Raw genomic sequence first — 23,346 nt, 5'->3', positions numbered from 1 at the left:
TGATTGGTTTAATTAATATAAAACTGTCAGACATATTTACTATGAGAACTATTGGACACTTTTACCCGTTTGGTTGGGAGCCTTTGGTTGGGAAATATAAAATACTTGTTCAAAGCTGTTGCCAATTTTCCTTTTGAAGGACATTTGGGTATATCGATTTAAAAAATATTTTGTTGTTCGGCAATCGGGAATACCTCTTTTTTTGCAGCCAGAACGGCAAGAGGAAAAGGCCACTTAACCGTATGGAGCACCTGAATAAATGTTTTTATTTGTTTCACAACAATTCGAGTGATGGTATATTAATTGGCCACAATCCAATCGTTCAGGTGGAAAATTACTTAATAACGTTTACTTAATACCAATTACGAATGCTGCGATTTAAGAAATTTAACGAGAGCGTTTGACATATTAAAGTTAAATAAAACATCTTTTAAGGCGAGGAAGTAGAATTTCTATACCCCCAACTGATTGTCAATCAGAATTTCCATGAAGTAGTGAATGACGATACAGGCAATGACCAGGAACTGCCGCGACTTACCCCACAAATTAGTAAGTTTCTCCTTAATGACCACAAACTACGCAAAGTTGTAAAGTGCTCACACAGCTAAAAAAGCAAATGCCTTTACTTGGTGCGTACAATTTTATACTTGCACAAAGGGCCTTTTTGCATTTTTCACCGCGTCGTTAGTGGAAAGCGTCCAGGTGGATGGATTCTGGAAATAATTGACACTGTACCCTCATTTGCCATTGACCACCAGCTGCTTGTAAATTTGGAGTAATACTTTGAAAAGTAGAGGGTTGTCCAACAACCCCTAATGTTTTCCTTCATGAAAATATTCTTTGTGTTTTTTATCACTTTAAGTGGATAATCACTGCTGAAGACAGGTCCCAATTTCACCAGCCGAATAGTGAGTGTATAGAGCCCCAAAGTTAAAAAGGAATTAAAATTTTTCAAATAATCGAGGTTGCAAATTGTCTCTAGGGACTCTACGATGCAACACATTTTTCAAAGAAATTATAAATAAATAATACAATAGATAGACACAGCTGTCAATTAATTTCTTTGATGCGCACAATTTTGTTATTTTAGTAGCATTTCTAAAACAAATGGTGTACGACTTTCTATCAATCGAGCAATTGGATGGACGCTTGGTATCATGGACAAAATGCAGTCGGTTTTCAGATAGTAAAAGAGATGAGATTATCCATGTTCCTCTACGAAAAACACTAAGGCAATTAGGCAAAGATAAAAAATATGACCTTTATTCCCAGCCATGATACTCAACTGATGAGCTATTAATCGCCTTAATAACTTAATAACAAAAGCGGAAAAAACCAGTTACGGTTATAAACACTTTATATTAATAAAAAAAAAAGAGCTTTTTTTAAAAAGTAAAGGTATAATAATCTTTGAAAGCTGCAGTCTTTATTTCACTGAAAGCCCGATTTTATTTAATTCGAACTACACTGTATACCCACAGCATTTCCATCACAAAGGGTTCCCTACTTTCGTGCATCTTGACGCGCATTGTGATTTGGTATCTTCCTGGCGGCTGGAAAACCGGCAACATATCCACGGAACCCTCGTTCCTGATGTAATATACACCTGGCTTAATCGGGCAACTAAAGAAACTGCCATTGACGATCAGACGTTGGTATACAGTACCGAAAACGCGATTCATCAGGGGATTCGTCAGGAACTGGCAGCCATCAAAGTTATCGACTTTGTACATTAACCTCTTTGTCTTCACCACCCTTACAGCAAAATCGATGGTGAAGGATTTAGCCAGTTTAACTACATGAAAGCTGTAAATATCCACCGTGTCGGGCACTTTATGAAAATACTCCACAATCTTGTGATCACAACTGGTCACCAAGGATTCCATAATAAACTTGGAGCCTCCTCTTTTGAAAACTGGCGGTTGCTGTGGTATGTGAACAAAATCAGTGTTCATTTGGTTACTGAAATCGATATTACCTCCTTATGCACACCTAAAACGACTGCACCGATCCATAGAAAGGTCCACAAACATCCACCGAAGCTGAACTTCATTTTCACACTGAACAAACCAGCCAAAATCCTCATTAGTCTGGTCTTCAGAATATAAATGAGCTTATAATTGTGTCATCTACACGTTTAATAAAGGGGAAACATGAGGGGAGTAATTTTTCCAAAATGCTTGTGATATATATTATATATTAAGCCAAAGGAAATTCATATACGCCTAACACGATATCGCCACATGAGCACTGTGAGCATATTGCCATCCTTTTCAGCATTTAGTCTGACGGTCAATCGAAACATTCCAGGTGGATGAAACATGGGCACTTCGACTTCTCTGACACTATTGCTTAGGTAGTAAACACCTGGCTGGACTGGGCATCTGAAAACCGTGGAGTTACCTACAAATCCTTCATAGATCACCGAGTAAACTTTGGACATCAAGCGATTGTTTAAAAAGCTACAGATGGCTAAGTTTTTGATATTATAAATAGTTCGGTTTGAGTCTGCGTTCTCAATTCGATTGTCCAAAAACACGTTTTTAAACACCTTGGTCGAGTTTACCATCAACATCTGGGTTTGTCCTGGAACAAAGCCAAAGTATTCCACATTTGTTCTATTGTATTTTAGTTCCAAGCCCAAGCTCAGGGCTTTTGTTTTGTGCTCCTAAAAACAATAATATTGTACACTACATTAAATATCCAATAGTAAACACCTTACTTTCGCCTTTGATCCCATTGTAATCACGCAAAGAGTCACAAAAAATGTGATACATATACTGTGGTCAATCATTGGATTATAACTAAATTAACTGAGCATTCACTGAAAGCTGCTCGACCGAAATAAAATATATTAAAAACCCATAACGATTATCGCAGTCATTTTGTTATAGCGCTGAATGTGTAGAATACCGATATGGTTTTCAGTTTTTATGGTTGAAGCACACAATAGCTAAATCAAATTATTCGCGACCCCTTCTCTGCTGTGAATCCACTTTAGGTTTTTGTAATTTCGTGGCACTGAATTGGCACTCAAACAGAATGGCAAGAGCTGCAGATATTGATTGGTTTTGGGGTTCTCCTTTTTAGACAGGTTTTCATGCGAAATGTTCGACTTTTTAAAACAATTGCATCGGGGGAATGGGAACCGGTTACAAAAATGGCCATGCTGCGTGTGTTTGCTTTTCATATTGAATTAAACGAATTTTTCTTGCAGTTCCTAGAAGTTTTCAATCTGAATACCATTTTTTGGCACTTCGTTGCAAAAGAAAATTACATTACAATTTTTTATAGCTACAAGAAACGCCACCATACACAAAACTCCCAACTAATTTTTCCACCCCTTCGATTTCCTCGTCATTTTATCTTGGACTTCGAATGACGTAACGAGCTTTAAACCTTCGCTTGAATAATTCATAAGACAGGACATTGGCGTTATCCCCGCCTTAAGTAAAAATCGATTAATCGATCGCAAGTAGCGGTGGGAGAAAATCATTTTGCCAATTGCAGTTGGCGAGAGTAATTAAGTATCTATTTTGGGAAGCAGTAAGCAAATGGTGATACGCTAACTGCTGCACCGCCAATGGGGCGTATGCGCAATGTCAAAGTAATGGACATTTTCACTCACCTTTCGCCGTCATCGTTGAAGGAGAAATCGCCCAGTAATAGATCTCGAAAACGATATCGTGGTTGTATAAGGCGCGACATGTTGCTATTGTTGCCGTTGATGTTGCTGTTGCTGTTGATGTTGCTGTTGCTGTTGCTGTTGATGTTGCTGCTGTTGCTGTTGCTGTGAATGGTGCTGCTGTTTGTGGTCGTTATGGTGGGCACTCGCAGCTCGGTGATGGTCTTGGCCACTGCCTCGCCAGTCCCCTCACTTATTTGAATATCACTAAAGTCCGTCACATTAATTAAACACTCATCGGCAGGCGCGTATCCCCGCCGCCCCATCTGCTGCTGCTGCTCTTGCACCTTATCCTTATCCTTGCCCTGATCCAGGAGATGCCTCCGTCCTGCGACGAACTCATCGTCACGCGGCGCACTTGTGCCCGTCAGCAGATAGCCGCCAGTGGCCCGATTGGGCCGCGGCGAGCGTAGGCGCGTCCACAGATTGGCGAGTGTCCTTCTGGTCGAACAATGCCCCTACCTTCGGCCCGTCCACCTCTTCAGGCTGGTCGAGTGCCCTCCACGGAGTCCGGCTCTGACGGTTCTTTAATTAAACCAATGGCACCCGAGAATTTATTAGCATTACAACGGCCTCGCGACAGGTGCGTGCAGGTGTATCGATCCCAATTCGGACATGGTTCTGGAAATATGCACAAAAAACGGAAGTTAAGGAAATCGATAAAGAAGTACCTAGCATTCGTTTAACTGTGCTTGAATATGGCAGAGTCATATCATCATGTCGCTGAAGGTGCTTAAAAGTATACTATACATTTTGCTGTTTAATACTTTTAAGCGCTTTTCTTTATTAAAGCATTTCTTACTACTATTTTAAGATGAGCTGGAAGAGCGCGCAAGAAACACGTCCAAGTTATTACTTAAAAAATGACTTAAAAACAATTTCTGTTAGCCATTTTTCATTTGACCAATTCTATCTGGCATTTTCGAAATCTTTTCAGCTTGGCCCATTAATCCAGTCTGTCAGCAATCTAATTCACGTCAAAGGCAACAAATTCAATTCAAACAGCACACGCAAACAAGCGCCAAGGACCAACAAGCAAGCATACAAACAAACAAACAGATAACCAAACAGACAGTTAGACATATGAGTGAGAAAGGTACAAAGCTGGCCTATACAGAATGCAGCATGGTAGAATTTATCCATATACGAGTATAGATATAGATGCTGATGCTACAGAAATCCGGGCAGCCGAATCAAATTGCCGCTCAGACAGCCAAAACACACACAGGACACAGATTGCCGGCACTTGAAGGCACTTGGAGTGCTCCACTTGTTGTTGTCTGTTTCTGAAAAATGTACGCAATTATTGCCGCTAGGATGAAAATGAAGTAGTGGGTGGGCAGGGGGCAGGGGGCAGTGGGGCAGTGGGCAGGTGTCCTTTGCTTTCCCCGAACGCGCTAAACAAATTTCCCGCCCGTTTGTCTCGCACATTAATTAGATTTACTCCGGAAGGGATCTACCTCACAATTTGGCATATTTATGCGACTGGGAAGTATTTCACTTAAAGTGTTTTTTAATTAGTTACAGCAAATTAGCGCTGGCGGAATTAACATATTTGCAAGCAGCATCTGGCCAATTAGTTTTTCAATTAGATTTATAGTGCTTTCTCTGTGCTGGCATTAAAGTTTCAGTGAAAAATTAATGGGCATTCAAGCATCTTCAAGGATTATTTGCCAAACAGGTTATATTCAGGTGGCTTAACAAAATAATTTAGCTCTGCCGTTTATTTATCTGGAAATAAATTTGCAAGGTTATGGGTTTTAAATTTCCATTCTCCGTGTTCTTAGCTGCCAAATACATGCAATTGCTTTCAGTGTTTGAACGCCTTAACATAACTTCCTTTACAACCGTAATTGAATTTCTGCAATATTTTAAGCAAACACGTGTTTTGTTTCGTTGTGCAGGAATAAATCTGTTGTATTTTAATATTGATTTCCTCCTATCTGGTTGGTAATTTGTTTGGCGCTGCTAAATGGAGCTGCTTCCTGCGCCGTGCGAAACCCATTAAATTCCTAATCATAATTTATGAAATGCCAGCGTATTGAGCATTCGTTTCATTGTTATATGTGGCTGATAAGATATGCCATAATGTCTTAATTATCTTTTTGCCCGCACACAAAACGATTTGCTAGCCCACGCATAGATGGATATTTTTCGGTTTTTTGTGATTTATAGACTGGAAAGGCTCGAAAGTGAGAGGATCCTCCGAGCGGACAGATAACAAATTATTGCTTTCCATGCACAGGATGGAGGGCCGCTTTCCATTTTCTTCCAAAAAGAAAAGCTACACTTTGCGTGCCGAAAAGGGCTTGTTAGATGGGCGGTGGGAGGGGGGTGGCGTGTATGTGGGTGCTAGCCCTATTTCCTATTGGTCTCTGTGGGTGTATTCATCAACAATAATTGCCCAGACCTGTGCTCCTAAGCCTTTCGCTCTCGCGTGTCCCGGTCAGTTGGCGCCAACCTTTCCCTTCTACACTTGCAGAATAACTACCTCAAAAAGGGTTAAGAAAAAGGGCTACTACAAAAAAAGTAGATTAGCATTTGATTTTAGACAGAAATATTATTTGAAGTATCTTAGTCACTTGGCCTAAATGACCATTAAACAATTGTTGAGCGTTCAAACTCTGTTTGACATACATGCATGTAGGATATTAAAAAGTAATACACTTATTTTGCAGGTGTATTTTCCGCTCTTTCATTATCAACAATGTGAGGGGATTTTCTTGGCGTCTTTGTTTTTCCAGGTCTTTATTATTCTTTGGCCTATACAATGTCCTGCAAGAAGTCGTCGCAAGTTGTCTTTGTTGTTTTTTTTTTACTTGTTGTAGCTTTTCTTTTGGCTTTATTGTAGTTGTTGTCGCTGTTGCTGTTGCACAAGTATTAACCAAAGGACCCCGGAGCTGCTAAACAAGACGCATCCGCGTTCCACGTCCCCCTTTTGCACATCCACTCGTTATTATTATTTTCGTTGGTTTATTTTTTTGTGACACTTGGAATATTTTATAACAAAAACTTGACCCGCTTTTTTAGAAGCGAAGGAAATCCGCATTTCCTGTCCCTTACAACGCCACACACCTGCTCATCATCAACTGCTGACTTATTGTTTTATTTTCTGGTTGTGTTTTATCATTGTACCTCCCCCCTATCAACCCTCCCTCCCTCCCCCACGCTCCAACTTTTCCTGCCACTTTTCCACGTTCCTTTAATCCCGGTTTTTATTTTTTAACTTCTTTTCTCAGCTGCGCAGCGTCGCTTAATTAAAATTAACATTTCATGAATTGCACCAAAACAAAAAAAAAAAACAAGGTAAAACCGTTGAGGGGGTGCAAATGGGACTTTCCAAAAAAAAAACTCAAAAAGAAATAAAAAGTTTGCTAAATCGTTTTATTAATATTTAATGCTTATGGCGGTCTGATCTGTCTAACGATTTTGGGTCCCGCTGACTTTCAATTTAAATGCGATTTACTGTGGCACCTTTTGAAGCTTTGAATAATCTCGAATAAGCTGCTAATTGTATTTAAATGGTTTATTCAATCCAAATTCGCGGAAAGGTATTTTCCCTTAAAAATACTCTTAATGGTGGGTATGTACTATTAAGGAAATATAGTTAATGTTATTTTACTGTTGGCCACTTGTTATAATTGTGAAACTCCATACTCATAATAACTATTTATTTTAAAAACTTAATGGTTATTGTTTCTACATAATCTCTTTAAGCAATCTTCAAAAGTTTATTATTATGTTTATAAGAAACATGTTCACATTTCTATTTAAAAGTTTTTTTTTAAGTCATAGGCTGTAATAGCTAACTTAATTCAAATGGGCCACTGCAATGTTTAATTGCCAGCCTAGCATTACCTGCTAAACAATCCTTTAATTAAGAGTACCTTTTAAATATTAATAGTCGGTCCGAAAACAAGCATTTGGCCAAATGAACAACAGCGTGTATAAATAATAACATTTGTACCCACACACCTCACGTGCGCATAATTTGTTGCTTGTTTTTTGTTTTTTATTTTGGCGACATTCGTAATTGAATGCATTATTCAATGGCCGCCGAGGGAATATGTTTTTGTACCTTTTTTTTATAGCACTTTAACACTTTGATGGCCAACGGGTGCCGGCGGGCTTAAAGAATTGGGCCGGGCGATGTAAATGTCTTAGCATATTTTATGAGGACAGTTAGTTGGCTGGCAACTTTTCGCCGAATTTCGGAAAACAACTTTATCGTTGCATTTACCATTAGAACTGGTCAAGGGAAAACTTTTTCTGTGCGGGCGATCAGATCACTTGGGGAGCGCTCCTTGTGGAATAGGAATATAGTGTTAAAGATGATTTGTTTGTAGCCTCACATGTTTGGATTAGTTGGCAAACACACACGAGCGCACCGCATGGGCAAACAAGTGGAAAAGTTTTCGCGGACAAAAGTTTTCGCCGCCTCCCAAAAAGGTTGCACACCTTTGTCAGAATGCGAGAATACGAGAATACGAGGAACTGCGTTCCCTGGGCCCAAAAAGTCGGCGATTCGATAAGACAGATGTGGGAAAAAACCGTTTCGAGGACCGTTTACCGTTATGTTTCGAGAGCTCAGCAACCGCACGCGCGCATCGCTAAATTTGAACTGAGCCGAAGCGCCAAAGCGAAAGCAAAGCAGAATGAAAACATGCGGCGTGGGCGAAGGCGGTGCTTATCAAAATCAGCTGTTCGGTAGCTGACTTCAAGCGCCAGCTTTCCGGCGCAAAAGCTCTTTCTACAGTCATCGCTGCGAAAATAGGATAGCTTTTGCAAACACGAATATATGTACATATGTATCAATCAAAGTGTTGTTATCGACATCGGACGAGAGTCGGGCCATACATTCCGTTTTCGTTGATCCAATTCAGTGTAGATTACCACTTCACATTAGCCAGTAACATACAATTATGGCTAAAGTTATAAATGAGATCAGTGAACTCATTGAATCCTGCAGAGGTCGAGAGGTTTTGATGGAGGCGTTATGCCAAAGTGCCAAATTGGTGGCGGGATACCAAATGAAGCGGCGTCCGGACCTGTCCCACCAATGTTTCAATGTCTGCTCAGAAGACTCTGGTGAGCCACCCGTGCTCCATTACACTCTGGACTGCGGACTGGACGACTGTGAGCCGGATCGCATTACGGCTGTATTGGCGGTGATGTCCAATGCGGTGGATCTGCTTTTCTATCCCGTCGACACAATATTCTGGCTGGCCAAGCACAAGGTTTCAGATGTCAGAAAACAGGACTCCTGGCGCTATGTGAACTCCTTACTCTGCATGCTCTCTGTTTACCTACACGTCGTGAGGACATCAAGGACTTTCCTTAAACTAAGTCACCAGGATGTTTTGTCCCTTGCTCGCTTCTCGGTCGACCTGCTTCACACCATCTGCATTTTGCCAAAGGGTTACCTCTGGGGAATGAAGCATTCGTCCCTTTACTTGGGAGCTATTTCCGCGGGACTGGGAATATGCCAGATCTTGACCGAAACAAGGCTGACCAAGTGGAAGGTTTTGCCATTGAGGCCGATTTTTGGTGAATGAAATTTGAAGATAGTCGTTATCATATTTTTTTGCACGGTGATATTGATAAGAAATTTGTAAGAGCCTTCAGTGGTTAATCGCGTTATAAGCTGTACAATAAAAATAATTTTAAATACCTACACTTAAATTTGAGTATTTTTGCATTTTCTTGTTATTGAAAATAGCTGTCAAAAAAAAGGCCTAATCAGAACAAATAATTTTAAAACTATACTCCTTTAAAATCGTGCACATCTAGCTATCTTCACTTTAAGCCTGCGGGTTCTAAAAAAAATTAGTAAAAACGTTATTTATTTAAATTTAATAACCACCTTTTTTTAGAATATTTAAGCAGGCAATCGCTTTGGCGCTCAAATTATCGATAACGATTTAAATTCAGACTATCAATTTTGGTTCGCTATCACCCGGTTCGCTCATTATATTCTTTCCCTCTCAGTGTCTCCCTCCCGATCACTTAATCAACCTATGTATGTTCCAATAAACCGCATCATTTGCGTAAGACCGCTGCTCTCACTCACACTAAAGCAATCGTACGCCCCTTGACTACAAATTTGAGGTTGTTTACAAACAGCCTGGACTACAGTAAACGACGAGAAATGGAAAATTACCGCAAAATATATGTTGTGGAACTAAATGGTTTTGCGTCTTGAATTTAACTCTGAAACTAACGACATTCAATCGAATGCACTGGCTGTACTTTTAGCACATGAAAAATTGTAAGCTTAAGTTTCAAAAGTACACACTGCTTATACTATATTTGTATCTATTACTTTGATCTGATAATCCTCTATTAATCAGATACCAAGCTGGGTTGCTTCCATGAGTATTGTCTTTTGCCTTCTGAGTTAGCGATCTGTCCATCCGATTTCCCAAAACCCACTCGATCTATCTGTGTGACTTACTGAGAGAAAACCTACGCTGGTGTGCAAGTTTTCGATGGCTCCACGCACACAGTCTCAAGATTTTACTCGCTCTCTCTGCGAATTGGAGGCTCGTTGTGCGTAAGTGAATGGGAGAGCCGGGAGATCTATGGAAGTGTGCGATTTTTACAGGCAGCTATTTATACCATCACACTGCTCGGCGCTCTCTCGCTCTCACTATCCGGCTATCGGTGTGCCTGTAAGTTTGCTGGTGCTGGTGCTTCGCCTCTAATCACCAATACCATTTAACATTTAAATGCGCTCTGGCTCTCTGTTTATGTTTGGAACCGGCTAAACTGTCAGCTGGGCCAGATCAGCTGTTTGGATGCCAGGTCCTGAAGGAAATAATTCTGTACTGACTGGGTTATTCTAAAGCTGTAAAGGAAAATAAATAAACTGTACTTTACTATGAAATACTTCTAGAACCTGTTCGTCACAGAGTCCATACTTGGGTGAGGCCCCATCAGGTTTTTAGAGGCCCCTGTCGAGTTCCACACAAATATGGAGACCTCGCACGAAGCCTCTTCATTCCCCTCGCAATGTCCCTCAATCTTCTCTGAGTTGTTTGTTAATCTACACACAACACCACGTACTATACTATACAAATGTGATACGATAAGGCAGCGCCCATTCCCTATCTCTATCGCACCCGCGAATCGGCTCGATCCAGCTGGGTATAAAAGACAGCGAGTTCTCCCAGTCAGTATTCAGTAAGCAACAAGTGTGCGAGCTAATAACAGCCATCAGCCGAGCAACTAAAAAGGTTTTTCCAGTTAAACTAATAATCACACAACAAGATGCGTTTGGGACAGACCGTACCTAACTTCCAGGCCGACACAACCAAGGGGCCCATCAAATTCCACGAGTGGCAGGGCAACTCGTAAGTGCCATCAAACCTCTTTCTGTAATAAAATCTCACCAATCCTCTCTATGATCGCCAGCTGGGTGGTGCTCTTCTCTCACCCCGCCGACTTCACTCCCGTCTGCACCACCGAGCTGGGCAGGATTGCGGTGCACCAGCCGGAGTTCGCCAAGCGGAACACCAAGTGCCTGGCGCATTCCGTTGACGCACTGAACTCGCACGTGGACTGGGTGAACGACATCAAGAGCTACTGCCTAGACATTCCCGGGGACTTCCCCTACCCAATCATCGCCGATCCCACTCGCGACCTGGCCGTCAGCCTGGGCATGCTCGACGAGGAGCAGAAGAAGGATCCCGAGGTGGGCAAGACCATCCGCGCCTTGTTCATCATCAGTCCAGACCATAAGGTGCGCCTCTCCATGTTCTACCCCATGTCCACTGGTCGCAACGTCGAGTAAGTACTTCTTACGGGCTACAACTATTGATAATCCCAACTGACCTGTGATCTTATAGCGAGATCCTGAGGACCATTGACTCTCTGCAGCTGACTGATCGCCTCAAGGTCGTGGCCACTCCTGCCAACTGGACCGTGAGTATTTCTACCTATTTAATGGAAACTGTGTCGTTCTAACTAAGATTCCTAAATAGCCTGGCACTAAGGTCATGATCCTGCCCTCTGTCACCGATGAGGAGGCACATAAACTGTTCCCCAAGGGATTTGACAAGGTCTCCATGCCATCTGGAGTAAACTACGTGCGCACCACTGAGAACTATTAAAGACCTGCGTATTTTCTTCCCGTTGTGCCATAATAAGTTTATTACTGAAAAATACATTTTTAAACTATTACTTAAAACCGTTTTTTATCTATAATTTATTTAAAAGGCATGCTCAGTAGAAATATTATTAAACAAGAGAGATCGCTATTTTCGAGATTTTAATGAGATTTCTACAAAAAATATTAAAACGAAACAAAAAACATTTTTGGGCGGTTTGTTGGCATTAGGTCCGGCGCGCATACATACATCAGAAAAATTACAAAAAAAAAGTTAAAAAAAAAAAAAACTAAACTTGAATGCAGATTTTTAGAGAATTGCGCCAGAAACATTTAGAGGTATGCCGCTTCAAAATCCGATTAAGATAAGTTTAGTTATGGAGTATAGAACTTCAGCCTTGGGTCATTTAAAAAATTTTTTTTTAACTTCTACAACATCATACATCACAAAAATTAAAAAAAAAAAATAAAAAAAAAAAATTTCTAAATTTTAATGCAGATTTTTAGAGAATTGCGCCAGAAACATTTAGAGGTATGCCGCTTCAAAATCCGATTAAGATAAGTTGAGTTATGGAGTATAGAACTTCAGCCTTGGGACATTTTTTAATTTTTTTGAACTTCTACAACATCATACATCACAAAAATAAAAAAAAAATAAATTTCTAAAGTTGAATGCAGATTTTTAGAGAATTGCGCCAGAAACATTTAGAGGTATGCCGCTTCAAAATCCAATTAAGATAAGTTGAGTTATGGAGTATAGAACTTCAGCCTTGGGTCATTTTAAAAATTTTTTTTTAACTTCTACAACATTATATATACATCACAAAAAATTACAAAAAAAATAAATTTCTAAATTTGAATGCATATTTTTAGAGAATTGCGCCAGAAACATTTAGAGGTATGCCGCTTCAAAATCCGATTAAGATAAGTTGAGTTATGGAGTATAGAACTTCAGCCTTGGGACATTTTTTAATTTTTTTGAACTTACAAATCACAAAAATTACAAAAAAAAAAAAAAAATAAATTTCTAAATTTGAATGCAGTTTTTTAGAGTATTGCGCCAGAAATCGTATTGTATAGCATATTTATTGTATTTTATGTAAATGATATAAAACGTAGAAAATGAAGAAATGAAGTTGCTATTCAAAATAAACCTTAATAATTATCTGTGGTGCGGACGTAGTTTACTCCAGATGGCATGGAGACCTTGTCAAATCCCTTGGGGAACAGTTTATGGGCCTCCTCATCGGTGACAGAGGGCAGGATCATGACCTTAGTGCCAGGCTATTTAGGAATCATAGTTAGAACGACACAGTTTCCATTAAGTAGGTAGAAATACTCACGGTCCAGTTGGCAGGAGTGGCCACGACCTTGAGGCGATCAGTCAGCTGCAGAGAGTCAATGGTCCTCAGGATCTCGCTATAAGATCACAGGTCAGTTGGGATTATCAATAGTTGTAGCCCGTAAGAAGTACTTACTCGACGTTGCGACCAGTGGACATGGGGTAGAACATGGAGAGGCGCACCTTATGGTCTGGACTGATGATGAACAAGGCGCGGATGGTCTTGCCCACCTCGGGATCCTTCTTCTGCTCCTCGTCGAGCATGCCCAGGCTGACGGCCAGGTCGCGAGTGGGATCGGCGATGATTGGGTAGGGGAAGTCCCCGGGAATGTCTAGGCAGTAGCTCTTGATGTCGTTCACCCAGTCCACGTGCGAGTTCAGTGCGTCAACGGAATGCGCCAGGCACTTGGTGTTCCGCTTGGCGAACTCCGGCTGGTGTACCGCAATCCTGCCCAGCTCGGTGGTGCAGACGGGAGTGAAGTCGGCGGGGTGAGAGAAGAGCACCACCCAGCTGGCGATATAGAGAGGATTGGTGAGATTTGATTACAGAAAGAGGTTTGATGGCACTTACGAGTTGCCCTGCCACTCGTGGAATTTGATGGGCCCCTTGGTTGTGTCGGCCTGGAAGTTAGGTACGGTCTGTCCCAAACGCATCTTGTTGTGTGATTATTAGTTTAACTGGAAAAACCTTTTTAGTTGCTCGGCTGATGGCTGTTATTAGCTCGCACACTTGTTGCTTACTGAATACTGACTGGGAGAACTCGCTGTCTTTTATACCCAGCTGGATCGAGCCGATTCGCGGGTGCGATAGAGATAGGGAATGGGCGCTGCCTTATCGTATCACATTTGTATAGTATAGTACGTGGTGTTGTGTGTAGATTAACAAACAACTCAGAGAAGATTGAGGGACATTGCGAGGGGAATGAAGAGGCTTCGTGCGAGGTCTCCATATTTGTGTGGAACTCGACAGGGGCCTCTAAAAACCTGATGGGGCCTCACCCAAGTATGGACTCTGTGACGAACAGGTTCTAGAAGTATTTCATAGTAAAGTACAGTTTATTTATTTTCCTTTACAGCTTTAGAATAACCCAGTCAGTACAGAATTATTTCCTTCAGGACCTGGCATCCAAACAGCTGATCTGGCCCAGCTGACAGTTTAGCCGGTTCCAAACATAAACAGAGAGCCAGAGCGCATTTAAATGTTAAATGGTATTGGTGATTAGAGGCGAAGCACCAGCACCAGCAAACTTACAGGCACACCGATAGCCGGATAGTGAGAGCGAGAGAGCGCCGAGCAGTGTGATGGTATAAATAGCTGCCTGTAAAGATCGCACACTTCCATAGATCTCCCGGCTCTCCCATTCACTTACGCACAACGAGCCTCCAATTCGCAGAGAGAGCGAGTAAAATCTTGAGACTGTGTGCGTGGAGCCATCGAAAACTTGCACACCAGCGTAGGTTTTCTCTCAGTAAGTCACACAAATAGATCGAGTGGGTTTTGGGAAATCGGAGCGCTAACTCAGAAGGCAAAAGACAGTACACATGGAAGCAACCCAAATAAAAAATAAATGCTCTAGTTATAATGGATACTCAAAATGCAACAAGTGAAACAGTTATTTAGAGGAGGGTTACCTTTAAAGTTTGTTAAAAGTACAGTGTTTGGTTCCGTGCTGCTAGTTATAAAGTCTAATTTAAAAATCCAGTAACATTTGTCTATAATAATCGTTTTGTGGTAATTTTCCACTTGCTGTTATTTATCAGTTTCGTGATGGGATTTTTAGTCGAAAAGGAGGCATAACTGATGGAGACGATGAGAACAAGAACTATAGAAGAGTGAGATAGAGAAAATCAAAGTATTGGAGAGCAACCATAGAGCGAACCGGTAAATTCTGCGTCAGCGATAGTCTGCTAATATGTCAATCGAATGGAATTTTTTTAATTATGTCGGTTATTTTTATACACTACATACCCATTACTAGATAGACTTTTATAGCTTCATGGAAAGGTATATAAAAATCGTTTCCGACCCTATACAACATACAAAAGTTCAGCGATTAACCTTTGTGACGCGAAACTGAAAATGGTTACAGGATGTACATATATATGTATATACATACATATATATAAAGTGTTCGGAAGTCTTAAACTTAGAAATATTCAGAGACAGCAAAATTCATAATAATTCAAATAATAATTATTTTTAGCTTTTAATGGCTTTTTGGGAAGCTTGCTATTGCTTATCAGATTTTGAATTTAGGCGCCAAGAGGAATTTAATCGATATGAATAATCGATAGCTGCCGAGCAGACTAGTGTCTGATAGAATCGATAGCATCGAATAAACATCGGTTTTTGTTCCACCTCTATAGCATAAAGTCAAAACTTCGTAGACTTAACGAATCATAGCAATCGCTCGAAGGTAAATATAAGCAAATATCAACCGTAGATCCGTTCAACAGCATCGTATGACAGCCCAATTGAATTCATCAGCTAATTAAAACCACAACAAAGATCATTTGCCCCAGCTAAAAAAAAAATGATAATTTTCTTCTCTGTGCGTGTGGGGACTGCGAGTGTGTGTGCGTGCTGCATGCATATATGCGTGTGTGCGAGAGGGAGAGAGTGCTGCCAGTGTGTGTGCTGTTGCTGGTGTGTGTGGACCGTGACTCGTTGGTTAGAAGGGAAAACAAAGAAAACTTCAGAAAAGTACGACGTAAAAAGGCATTTACAAATGTAGAATAATCAAAACTAACTTGCTAGCAATGTAACAAAGTGCAGAAAGCATTGGCTAATTTCGTTTGGCTATTGATTTTTTGCATTTTCGTGCATGCATTTTGTAGCTGTAGTTGTTGCTGTTGTATTTTTTTGTGCTGCAGCTGCGCGTCGCAACTGTAATCTGCTGTTGCTGTTGTTGTTGTTTGTATTTTGGGTCAGTTAACGAAAGAGAGTGGACGAGTGAATGAGAGAGTGCGAATGAGGTGAACGGTGTAACGGACAAAGGACATTGCATTTTGGATGTTGTTTGTGTTTGCTAGTGTCCCCGCCTCCCTACCCCTCCCTTTGCCATTCCTCACGTATACACACACAGCATCTGCATATGCACTTCATCGGATCTCTCTCTGTCTCGCTCGCTCGTTGCTGGCTCACTCTCTCTAATTCCTCGCTGAACGTCTCTCTCTCAGCCTCCTTTTGCAACCACAACAAGATAAACAACAACGACAACCCAACCATAACATGGAGAACGTCGAAGAGGCTCCGCCACTCTCTTCGGAGAGCAACAGCAATAGCAACAACAGCAGCGCCAGCAGCAGCTCTCACCAGCTCTCTCAGTCGGGAGCCATGGGTGCCGAAATAGCCCCCTCTTCGTCTCGGTCACACTCTCATTCGCCCACACCCACACCCTCGCCCCCCGCCCCGGCGCCATCTCATGACCAACCCCCCCATCCCGATCACCCGATCCCCCCATTGAATGCATCTGAAACGGAGGCTCGCGAGAATTCACCACATGATCACTCACCCACTCCTACTTTCCACCAGACTGCACCGCCACCCACGACTTCATCGACGGCACCGCAGCGGGAAGAGCGGGAGCAGCAGCAGCAGCAAGAGACGCCACCATTGCAGCAGGATCAGCAGGAGAATCCGCCCTTACAGGACCAAGAGCTGCACCCATTGCACGACCAACACGCTCACGAATATCCGGCAGTGCAGGAGAATCAACAAGCGGAGCTAAATCAGGAGCTGCATCACATTGAGGGGCTTATCCGGCACCGAGAATTGCTGAATCCGGAAGAGCATCCGCCACAAGCATCGCTTGAAAACCGGGAGCCATCAGTACAAGAAGATACTAACCAAGATCCGGATGAGCCACACGTTCGAGATCCCGATATCGAACCAGAAACCGAGCCACCGCCACCGCTGCTTCTCGAAGATCTGGACGAGCAGGACTCCGGATCGCAGGATCTCAACGAGCAGCAGCCGCCACTGATTATAGACGCCAACGCCATAGCCGAAACCATAGACGCCAACGCCGTGGAGCGCATCGACGACTACGAAGACGACGACGAGGAGGTGGATGAAGAGGAGGAGGTGGTAGAGGACCGGGTCGACAGAGCCGGCGAAGTCGCTTCCGTTTCCGGTGCCCAGCGGCTGCACTCGGTGGCAGTTTTGCCGCGCTACTCCTCAGCCTCACGCGCCCCACGTGGCAGCAGCAGCAACAGCAACAACAATAACAACAACAATATCAGCAACCACAACAATAACAACACTACCAACAGCAGCAGCAGCAGCCTCTCGCGACGCACTCGCCACTTCTACAGCAACAACGGCAGTCACTTCAGCAACGACATGTTCCCCAGCCACGCCCCCCGCAGCAGCACCCAGGCATCATCGCCGCGGGTCGGAGGTCGCCGCCATCACTCGACCCCCGCCGCCAGCTCCAATTCGCCCCAGCACCAGGGCGTGGATCCCCTGAGGCTGCTCTATCCCAATGTCAACGAGAGCGAGACACCGCTGCCCCGGTGCTGGAGTCCCCATGACAAGTGCTTGTCCATCGGATTGTCGCAGAACAACCTGAGGGTCACCTACAAGGGTGAGTAGTATTCAAAGTATAATACAGTTCACTGCGATGTGCCAAGACCCCAAATTCATAGCAGCTACAATAGCAGCAGGTAATCGGTATTTGAAAAAGGAGTCTGAAAGGGTCTAAATATGAATGTCTAAATATGCATAGTTATGGAACGAACAAGATCTAATTATAATTGGAATTTGTTACGCTGTAGCCAAGTGTGAGAAATCTATGGCTGTATAATATGTAGAGTTTGTGAAGCTTATTTGTATTATAAAGTTTCAGCTTCGTCCTTACATTTCCTAATTGTTATTTATCTAATGCGTAAAAAGGCAGTGTAACCTTTGACTCAATTCCTTCGATTATATGGCCAGTCTCAACTAAATTTGGGTCTACGTTTATTATTACTCTTTTACTTGCATATTTAATAAGGGCATTAAGTAGTTACAGATATTTCCTGCAACCATTGAGAACTGCAGATTTATTCGAAACACCATCCCCAAAAAGGATGTAATTGAAGTCAGTAGGAAGAAGAAGAGGTGTAGTGCATCTGCAGTTTTCACGCTCTTTAGTTCTATTTCGCTCTGGAACACACACACATGCACAGACAGGTGCTCTCAGCTGTGCGCTGGTGGTTTTTGTTTTTCATTACTCACTTCTCCCACGCTCATTCGCGTGGCTGTTAAGCCGCTAACAGCAACAGCTGTATTACCAGTGCAACATAACATGTAAAATGCGTGTAAAATGTATAGATTTATTTATGCGCAGCAAAGGTGTAAAATGTATATTTGGGTTTTTTTGGTTTCAATAGGTAAAATAAGTAACTTAATGATTCCAATTATTAAATTTTATTTTAACCTGTTTATTGTGTGTTCTAGATACTTTGGAAAAAGTTTAATAGCTTTTTAATAAAGCTATCAATTGTATTATTGGCATTGTCCAGAAAATCTACTCCTTTGTTTCAGTAGATTTTGTTATATTATAAGAACATAGTCCAAGTACTAAGCTCGAAAGTCGGAAATAGATAATAATATCTTACTGCAATGCTGTAGCCTATAGAAATCAAGATCTGGCAAATACTTAAACACCATGACTTTTTAGGTGTGGGCAAGCAGCACAGTGATGCCGCCTCAGTGCGCACTGCCTATCCGATCCCGTCCTCCTGCGGACTGTACTATTTCGAGGTGCGGATCATCTCCAAGGGACGCAACGGCTACATGGGCATTGGACTAACTGCCCAGCAGTTCCGTATGAACCGCCTGCCAGGTTTGTGTTGCGTTGTGCTGCTCGGCGAGATGTCCCCATGATTCCTAATAACCACACCCCCCTCAAGTAGGTTGGGACAAACAGTCGTACGGGTACCACGGCGACGATGGCAACTCGTTTAGCTCCTCGGGAAATGGCCAAACCTACGGCCCCACTTTTACCACCGGCGATGTGATTGGATGCTGCGTCAACTTTGTGAACAACACGTGCTTTTACACAAAGAACGGAGTGGATCTGGGCATCGCATTTAGGGATTTGCCGGTGCGTGTTTAATGCAATTTACATAATGTATCATTTTCCAGCTATATTTATGTTCATTTCTTTCCAGACTAAGCTTTATCCCACTGTGGGCCTACAGACTCCTGGCGAGGAAGTGGATGCCAACTTTGGTCAGGAACCATTTAAGTTCGACAAGATCGTCGACATGATGAAGGAGATGCGCTCCAATGTGCTGCGCAAGATCGATCGATATCCACATCTGCTGGAGACCCCGGAAAACCTGATGAATCGGTGCGTTTTTCTCAAACATGTTTAATGAACAAAGTGCCAACTAATTCAATGTTTTTCAAATTGCTTAGCCTGGTTTCCACCTATCTGGTGCATAATGCGTTCAGCAAGACCGCCGAGGCCTTTAATGGTTACACAAATCAGACTTTCAACGAGGACTTGGCATCGATCAAGACACGTCAAAGTTCGTATATTCGCCATTAAGAAATGACAAGGCAATTACCGACTTTAAATCCATTCTTTCAGAGATCATTAAGCTTATACTGACAGGCAAAATGAGCCAGGCCATCGAGCACACACTACGCTCTTTCCCCGGACTTTTGGAGAATAATAAAAACCTCTGGTTTGCATTGAAGTGCCGTCAGTTTATTGAAATGATCAATGGAGCAGACATTGAGGTGGGGTTTTAAACAGTACATGAGGAAAATAAATATAACCAATGGATTGTCTTACAGAACGTGAACAACAAAGTCACCGCCACCACACAGACCATGCCCACAAACCAGACGTCAGTGATACAGTCCACCAAGACGTTCAAGCACAGCAAGAGCGGCAACGGAAATGGCAACGTCAACATTAATCAGACACAACAACAGAACAACACTGCGACTCCTGCTGTGATAAAGCCACAAGGCGGCGATAGGCCAGATATAAAAAAGTAAGTCAGATTGAGGAGTATGTAATACTTGTGATCGTTAACCATAACTTACTATTCAAGCATGTTGGTTGACGACAACTCCAACAAGTGTGTGGAGCACGACAGCAACAGCATGGACGTAGAAATGGAGCCCTGCCAGAGTCACTCCAACGGCGGAGACTCCAGCTCCAATGGCAATGCCAGGGCTGTGCGCAACTCTCTAGATGCCATCGACGAGGAAATGGGTAGGTATCTATTGGCGGCGTTTTCGGGAAGATCCGTAATCCCCAGCACTTGCAGATGTAGATGTTTCCCCCTCATCGCGTAACTGTGGTCGTGTGATCGAGAAGATCCTTGAGTTCGGCAAGGAACTGTCCAGCATGGGCCAGCAGCTGGAGAAGGAGAACCTAATGACTGAAGAGGAGCGTCAAATGTTGGAGGTAAACTATTAAGATTGATATCTTAAATATGCGGGTATATCACACGATTTGTACTTCAAAAATTACTTCAATAAGAATGTTATTATTAGGAACCTTGAATGATCTTTTATCTGAGGAATCCCTACTTTAGAGATATTAAATCTATAATTTTTACAGGATGCATTTAGTCTGATTGCCTACTCAAATCCTTGGTCCAGTCCGCTGGGCTGGCTGTTGTGTCCTTCGCGACGTGAGAGTGTTTCCACCACGCTCAACTCGGCCATATTGGGTAAGTCCTTGAAGAACTTGTCTTCCCTTTTCGAAACGAAGTTACTAATTTCCGATTATGCAGAATCCCTAAACTTCGAGCGTCGTCCGCCGCTGGAATATCTGGTGGCTCACGCCTCGGAACTGATCAAGGTGATCGGACAGCATTCGCTGGGCGAGGACGCTTTCATTACCATCGACGATGTGTTCCCGCAAAATTGACCCAGTTCACCGACGCTGCTGAAGATGTTCGAGACCACGCTGACCCTGCCGCGAACCAGTGTGCTTACGGAACCGTTGGGCAGCGCCGGAACCGGATCTGGGCCCTCCACATCAACGGCTGCCGTGGCAGTTCAGACCAGCAAACGACGCCGAAGGCGACGGAACAAACGTCGCCGCAAATCCTCCCTGTCCAGCAATACCGATGCCCCGTCGTCCCGGACCTACGATCCCGTGATGACGGGCAGTACACTCCGGTCGGCAGCTGCGACATCGGTGGGCGGGAGCGCGGGCACGGGACCAGTGCGTCGGGGTCGTCGCAGGAGCGGGGTCAGCTCATCTTCATCGGCGGCAGCGGCTGCAGTAGCGGCAGCGGAGGAGGAGGCGGAAGAAGCGGAGGCGGCGCGCCAGGAGGAGGCAGCGGAAACCTTGAGCGGAAACAGCAGCCCATCGATGTTCGTCGATCCGCAAGACTTCTTTGAGACCCTGGACTAAATTTAGATTATTTACAATTTGCAGTAGGTTAAATTTTGTTGTTACTTCCGTTCTCTATTTTTTACCTGCGCCCCAGGCTTCAGTGCGCCTATTTGAAACTAATCGCCGTTCTTTTAATTGTTCGATTATGCTAAAGATGCGATGCGTTTTGCGGCCTTTGATTTAGCGTGATTTTTAATAACTTTTAACACATATTTTATATAGCCTCTGTAAGCATACCGTGTGTAATATTATGATGTATAATTAAATTTGCAAACTGTGCTGCGACACGACCTTTGCAACTGATTTAACCCTTTGTTTTTCGCTTCCACCGCCCGACACACAACACTCACACACCAAAATATAATCTAGAATTGATAGTGAAGGGACTAGCCTGGAGCAAAAACTGTTCAATCATCTCCTAGCAAGTTAATAGAGAACCGAACCCATAGTTAATTGGTAGACATCCGCGTTCTAATTCTCCGTGTTTTCAGCGATTCATCCCGTGTATTGTGGCAAGACTAAGCAAAAGCAAATGAAAATTTTAAGTCTAATGTTTCGCTATAGTGATTAAGCATATTAAATTGTAATCTATATATACAAGATTGGTCATACACACATTCGGCAAGCATGAATAGAATTTAACTGGATAATCGTTTAAATATATTGTATGGATGTGTATTTCAGTACTCAAGAACTGTGTTTTAAAGGGATGTTTTAAAGAAATGTCTTTGCCTAATTCATTTTAAATGCTACAGAATATATGCAATTCTGACAATGTGTTCAGTAAATGTATTCATTTAAAAGTTTTATCAATTATGTCATCATTCTTTGATTAAAGTGAAGTTTTCAACGAATATTAATAAAAATAAACCGTATTCAAATTACAAAATCACTTGCAACAGTAATATTTATTATTCCATATAAATGATGGCTTTTAAATACCAATATTTTCTGTTTAGGTAAAATGCAAGTTAAGACCATAGGGAATTTTAAGGCTCAGCTGTACAAAATAACACATCATTTAATACATTGTTTTATATGCTTATATGTAATATAGTTTATATAGTCTACAAGTCCGGCTGTCTGATCCTTTGCACTTTTTCATGGTTTTTCACGTGCTCCTTTAGCAGACGCATTATTTCGGTATCGAATTGAGGGGGCGTGGGCTTTGTATCGGTGGCCCAGTAGAATATATCCCAATCGTTGCTGACTCCATTTATTAACTGATCGTATTCGGCCGTCTGTTCCGCATTGAAGTCCTTCAAATGCTTGGCCACAAAAGTGCTCAGCAAGAGATCGTTTTCCAGCATTCCGCGCTTTCGGCTCTGATACAAAAGGCTGCACAACATAAGAAGTAATGTAATATAATGAAACTAAGATTGTGGAATATTTTCAATATAAAGTCATACCGCTGCTTGCGGGTCTGCAGCGGCTCATCCGGACGGACAGGATATTCCGGAACTGGCAAATGCGGCGGATCGTCGTAGTCCACAATTTCCCCGGGTGTCGTGTACTCAGTTTTGTCCAAATTGCTGGCGAGTCGACTTTGGGAGATCATCTGCAGTGGCATGCGACGGCCTACTGTCGATACCTGTGTACAATTAAGCAATCAGTTATATTCAACTAGATTTGGGGCCATAAACTCACTATAAGTTGCCGCAACATTTTAGGAAACGAACAAAACAATGATATAACGACAGTGTTGGTCAAGTTGCTGCACAAAACATTTAGAAACGATAGATTTTGTGCTATAATAATCGATAACAAGAACTAGTGCTTTCCAGCACATTTTTATCTTTACACTTTTTATCTTTACATGAAGCATATTGAACCAATCCATAAAAAGCAAAATGGG

General features: G+C 42.5%; 8 protein-coding genes across 21 annotated transcripts in view; 3 read left to right on the top strand and 5 right to left on the bottom strand.

The window, feature by feature from the left end:
- Positions 1-8,315, bottom strand: part of LOC6542537 (potassium channel subfamily T member 2) — a 99,814-nt gene extending 91,499 nt beyond the window's left edge. For 8 of the 12 annotated variants that reach the window (XM_026978305.1, XM_026978311.1, XM_026978313.1 and 5 more), the window contains exons 1-2: positions 7,764-8,315; positions 3,629-4,306 (exon numbers count right to left, since the gene is read on the bottom strand). In XM_026978305.1, coding sequence (XP_026834106.1) covers positions 3,629-3,951 — 323 coding nt within the window. In that variant the 5' untranslated portion in view covers positions 3,952-4,306; positions 7,764-8,315. Of the gene's footprint in view, positions 1-3,628; positions 4,307-7,660; positions 7,730-7,763 lie in introns of those variants that run through there. The other 4 variants (XM_026978306.1, XM_026978307.1, XM_026978308.1 and 1 more) reach the window with 4 other exon arrangements.
- LOC6542141 lies at positions 1,449-2,033 on the bottom strand. The gene is made up of 2 exons (XM_001969020.3): positions 1,993-2,033; positions 1,449-1,905 (listed from the first exon to the last, which is right to left on the bottom strand). The coding sequence occupies exons 1-2, from the start codon at positions 2,031-2,033 to the stop codon at positions 1,449-1,451; spliced, it is 498 nt and encodes a 165-aa protein (XP_001969056.1).
- On the bottom strand, positions 2,216-2,764 carry LOC26526437. Its single transcript, XM_015160021.2, has 2 exons — positions 2,723-2,764; positions 2,216-2,668 (listed from the first exon to the last, which is right to left on the bottom strand). The coding sequence occupies exons 1-2, from the start codon at positions 2,738-2,740 to the stop codon at positions 2,216-2,218; spliced, it is 471 nt and encodes a 156-aa protein (XP_015015507.1). The 5' UTR covers positions 2,741-2,764.
- A 292-nt stretch (positions 8,316-8,607) lies between the features above and the next one.
- Positions 8,608-9,240, top strand: LOC6542511. Its single transcript, XM_001969018.1, has one exon. It carries the CDS (start codon positions 8,608-8,610, stop codon positions 9,238-9,240), a length of 633 nt encoding a protein of 210 aa, XP_001969054.1.
- Positions 9,241-10,837: 1,597 nt separating this feature from the next.
- Positions 10,838-11,866, top strand: LOC6541444 (peroxiredoxin-6). The gene is made up of 4 exons (XM_001969017.3): positions 10,838-11,037; positions 11,099-11,473; positions 11,533-11,608; positions 11,668-11,866. The coding sequence occupies exons 1-4, from the start codon at positions 10,955-10,957 to the stop codon at positions 11,794-11,796; spliced, it is 663 nt and encodes a 220-aa protein (XP_001969053.1). The 5' UTR covers positions 10,838-10,954; the 3' UTR covers positions 11,797-11,866.
- Positions 11,867-12,830: 964 nt separating this feature from the next.
- LOC6542746 (peroxiredoxin-6) lies at positions 12,831-13,906 on the bottom strand. The gene is made up of 4 exons (XM_001969016.3): positions 13,706-13,906; positions 13,271-13,645; positions 13,136-13,211; positions 12,831-13,076 (listed from the first exon to the last, which is right to left on the bottom strand). The coding sequence occupies exons 1-4, from the start codon at positions 13,786-13,788 to the stop codon at positions 12,948-12,950; spliced, it is 663 nt and encodes a 220-aa protein (XP_001969052.1). The 5' UTR covers positions 13,789-13,906; the 3' UTR covers positions 12,831-12,947.
- A 1,539-nt stretch (positions 13,907-15,445) lies between these two features.
- On the top strand, positions 15,446-22,177 carry LOC6541901 (ran-binding proteins 9/10 homolog). 3 transcript variants are annotated; one of them, XM_026978571.1, is made up of 12 exons: positions 15,446-15,551; positions 16,670-17,723; positions 18,801-18,965; positions 19,036-19,226; positions 19,294-19,475; positions 19,544-19,656; positions 19,719-19,870; positions 19,928-20,130; positions 20,191-20,354; positions 20,416-20,549; positions 20,706-20,817; positions 20,881-22,177. In XM_026978571.1, the coding sequence occupies exons 2-12, from the start codon at positions 17,480-17,482 to the stop codon at positions 21,015-21,017; spliced, it is 1,797 nt and encodes a 598-aa protein (XP_026834372.1). In that variant the 5' UTR covers positions 15,446-15,551; positions 16,670-17,479; the 3' UTR covers positions 21,018-22,177. The 3 variants fall into 3 exon arrangements, with proteins under 3 accessions (XP_026834372.1, XP_026834371.1, XP_001969051.3); XM_026978570.1 differs by having other exon boundaries at positions 15,447-15,551; positions 16,315-17,723; positions 20,881-21,416; XM_001969015.3 differs by having other exon boundaries at positions 15,447-15,551; positions 16,315-17,723; positions 20,410-20,549; positions 20,881-21,416.
- Positions 22,178-22,484: 307 nt separating this feature from the next.
- Positions 22,485-23,237, bottom strand: LOC6541518 (succinate dehydrogenase assembly factor 2-B, mitochondrial). Its single transcript, XM_001969013.3, has 3 exons — positions 23,139-23,237; positions 22,901-23,082; positions 22,485-22,829 (listed from the first exon to the last, which is right to left on the bottom strand). Exons 1-3 carry the CDS (start codon positions 23,154-23,156, stop codon positions 22,559-22,561), a joined length of 471 nt encoding a protein of 156 aa, XP_001969049.1. The 5' UTR covers positions 23,157-23,237; the 3' UTR covers positions 22,485-22,558.
- Between the last annotated feature and the right edge of the window lie 109 nt (positions 23,238-23,346).

The sequence above is a fragment of the Drosophila erecta genome, unplaced genomic scaffold (assembly GCF_003286155.1).
Source record: "Drosophila erecta strain 14021-0224.00,06,07 unplaced genomic scaffold, DereRS2 tig00000055-arrow-pilon, whole genome shotgun sequence".
Lineage (NCBI taxonomy): Eukaryota > Metazoa > Arthropoda > Insecta > Diptera > Drosophilidae > Drosophila > Drosophila erecta.
Note: the sequence above shows the minus strand (reverse complement) of the source record. Positions and strands in the feature narration are given on the sequence as shown.

Bases quoted from the DNA above. Each gene is read 5' to 3' on its own strand.
- LOC6541901 (XM_001969015.3), top strand. From the start codon at position 16,367: ATGGAGAACGTCGAAGAGGCTCCGCCACTCTCTTCGGAGAGCAACAGC. The intron at 18,966-19,035 runs GTTTGTGTTGCG...CCCCTCAAGTAG, and splicing joins CCGTATGAACCGCCTGCCAG to GTTGGGACAAACAGTCGTAC. The intron at 20,818-20,880 runs GTAAGTCCTTGA...CCGATTATGCAG, and splicing joins GCTCAACTCGGCCATATTGG to AATCCCTAAACTTCGAGCGT.
- LOC6542511 (XM_001969018.1), top strand. From the start codon at position 8,608: ATGGCTAAAGTTATAAATGAGATCAGTGAACTCATTGAATCCTGCAGA.
- LOC6541518 (XM_001969013.3), bottom strand. The intron at 22,830-22,900 runs GTATGACTTTAT...TATGTTGTGCAG, and splicing joins CTGCAGACCCGCAAGCAGCG to CCTTTTGTATCAGAGCCGAA.
- LOC6542746 (XM_001969016.3), bottom strand. From the start codon at position 13,788: ATGCGTTTGGGACAGACCGTACCTAACTTCCAGGCCGACACAACCAAG. The intron at 13,646-13,705 runs GTAAGTGCCATC...CTATATCGCCAG, and splicing joins CACGAGTGGCAGGGCAACTC to CTGGGTGGTGCTCTTCTCTC. The intron at 13,077-13,135 runs GTGAGTATTTCT...ATTCCTAAATAG, and splicing joins CCACTCCTGCCAACTGGACC to CCTGGCACTAAGGTCATGAT.
- LOC6542141 (XM_001969020.3), bottom strand. From the start codon at position 2,033: ATGTTTGTGGACCTTTCTATGGATCGGTGCAGTCGTTTTAG. The intron at 1,906-1,992 runs GTGTGCATAAGG...AGTTTTCAAAAG, and splicing joins GATCGGTGCAGTCGTTTTAG to AGGAGGCTCCAAGTTTATTA.
- LOC6541444 (XM_001969017.3), top strand. From the start codon at position 10,955: ATGCGTTTGGGACAGACCGTACCTAACTTCCAGGCCGACACAACCAAG. The intron at 11,474-11,532 runs GTAAGTACTTCT...GTGATCTTATAG, and splicing joins TCCACTGGTCGCAACGTCGA to CGAGATCCTGAGGACCATTG. The intron at 11,609-11,667 runs GTGAGTATTTCT...ATTCCTAAATAG, and splicing joins CCACTCCTGCCAACTGGACC to CCTGGCACTAAGGTCATGAT.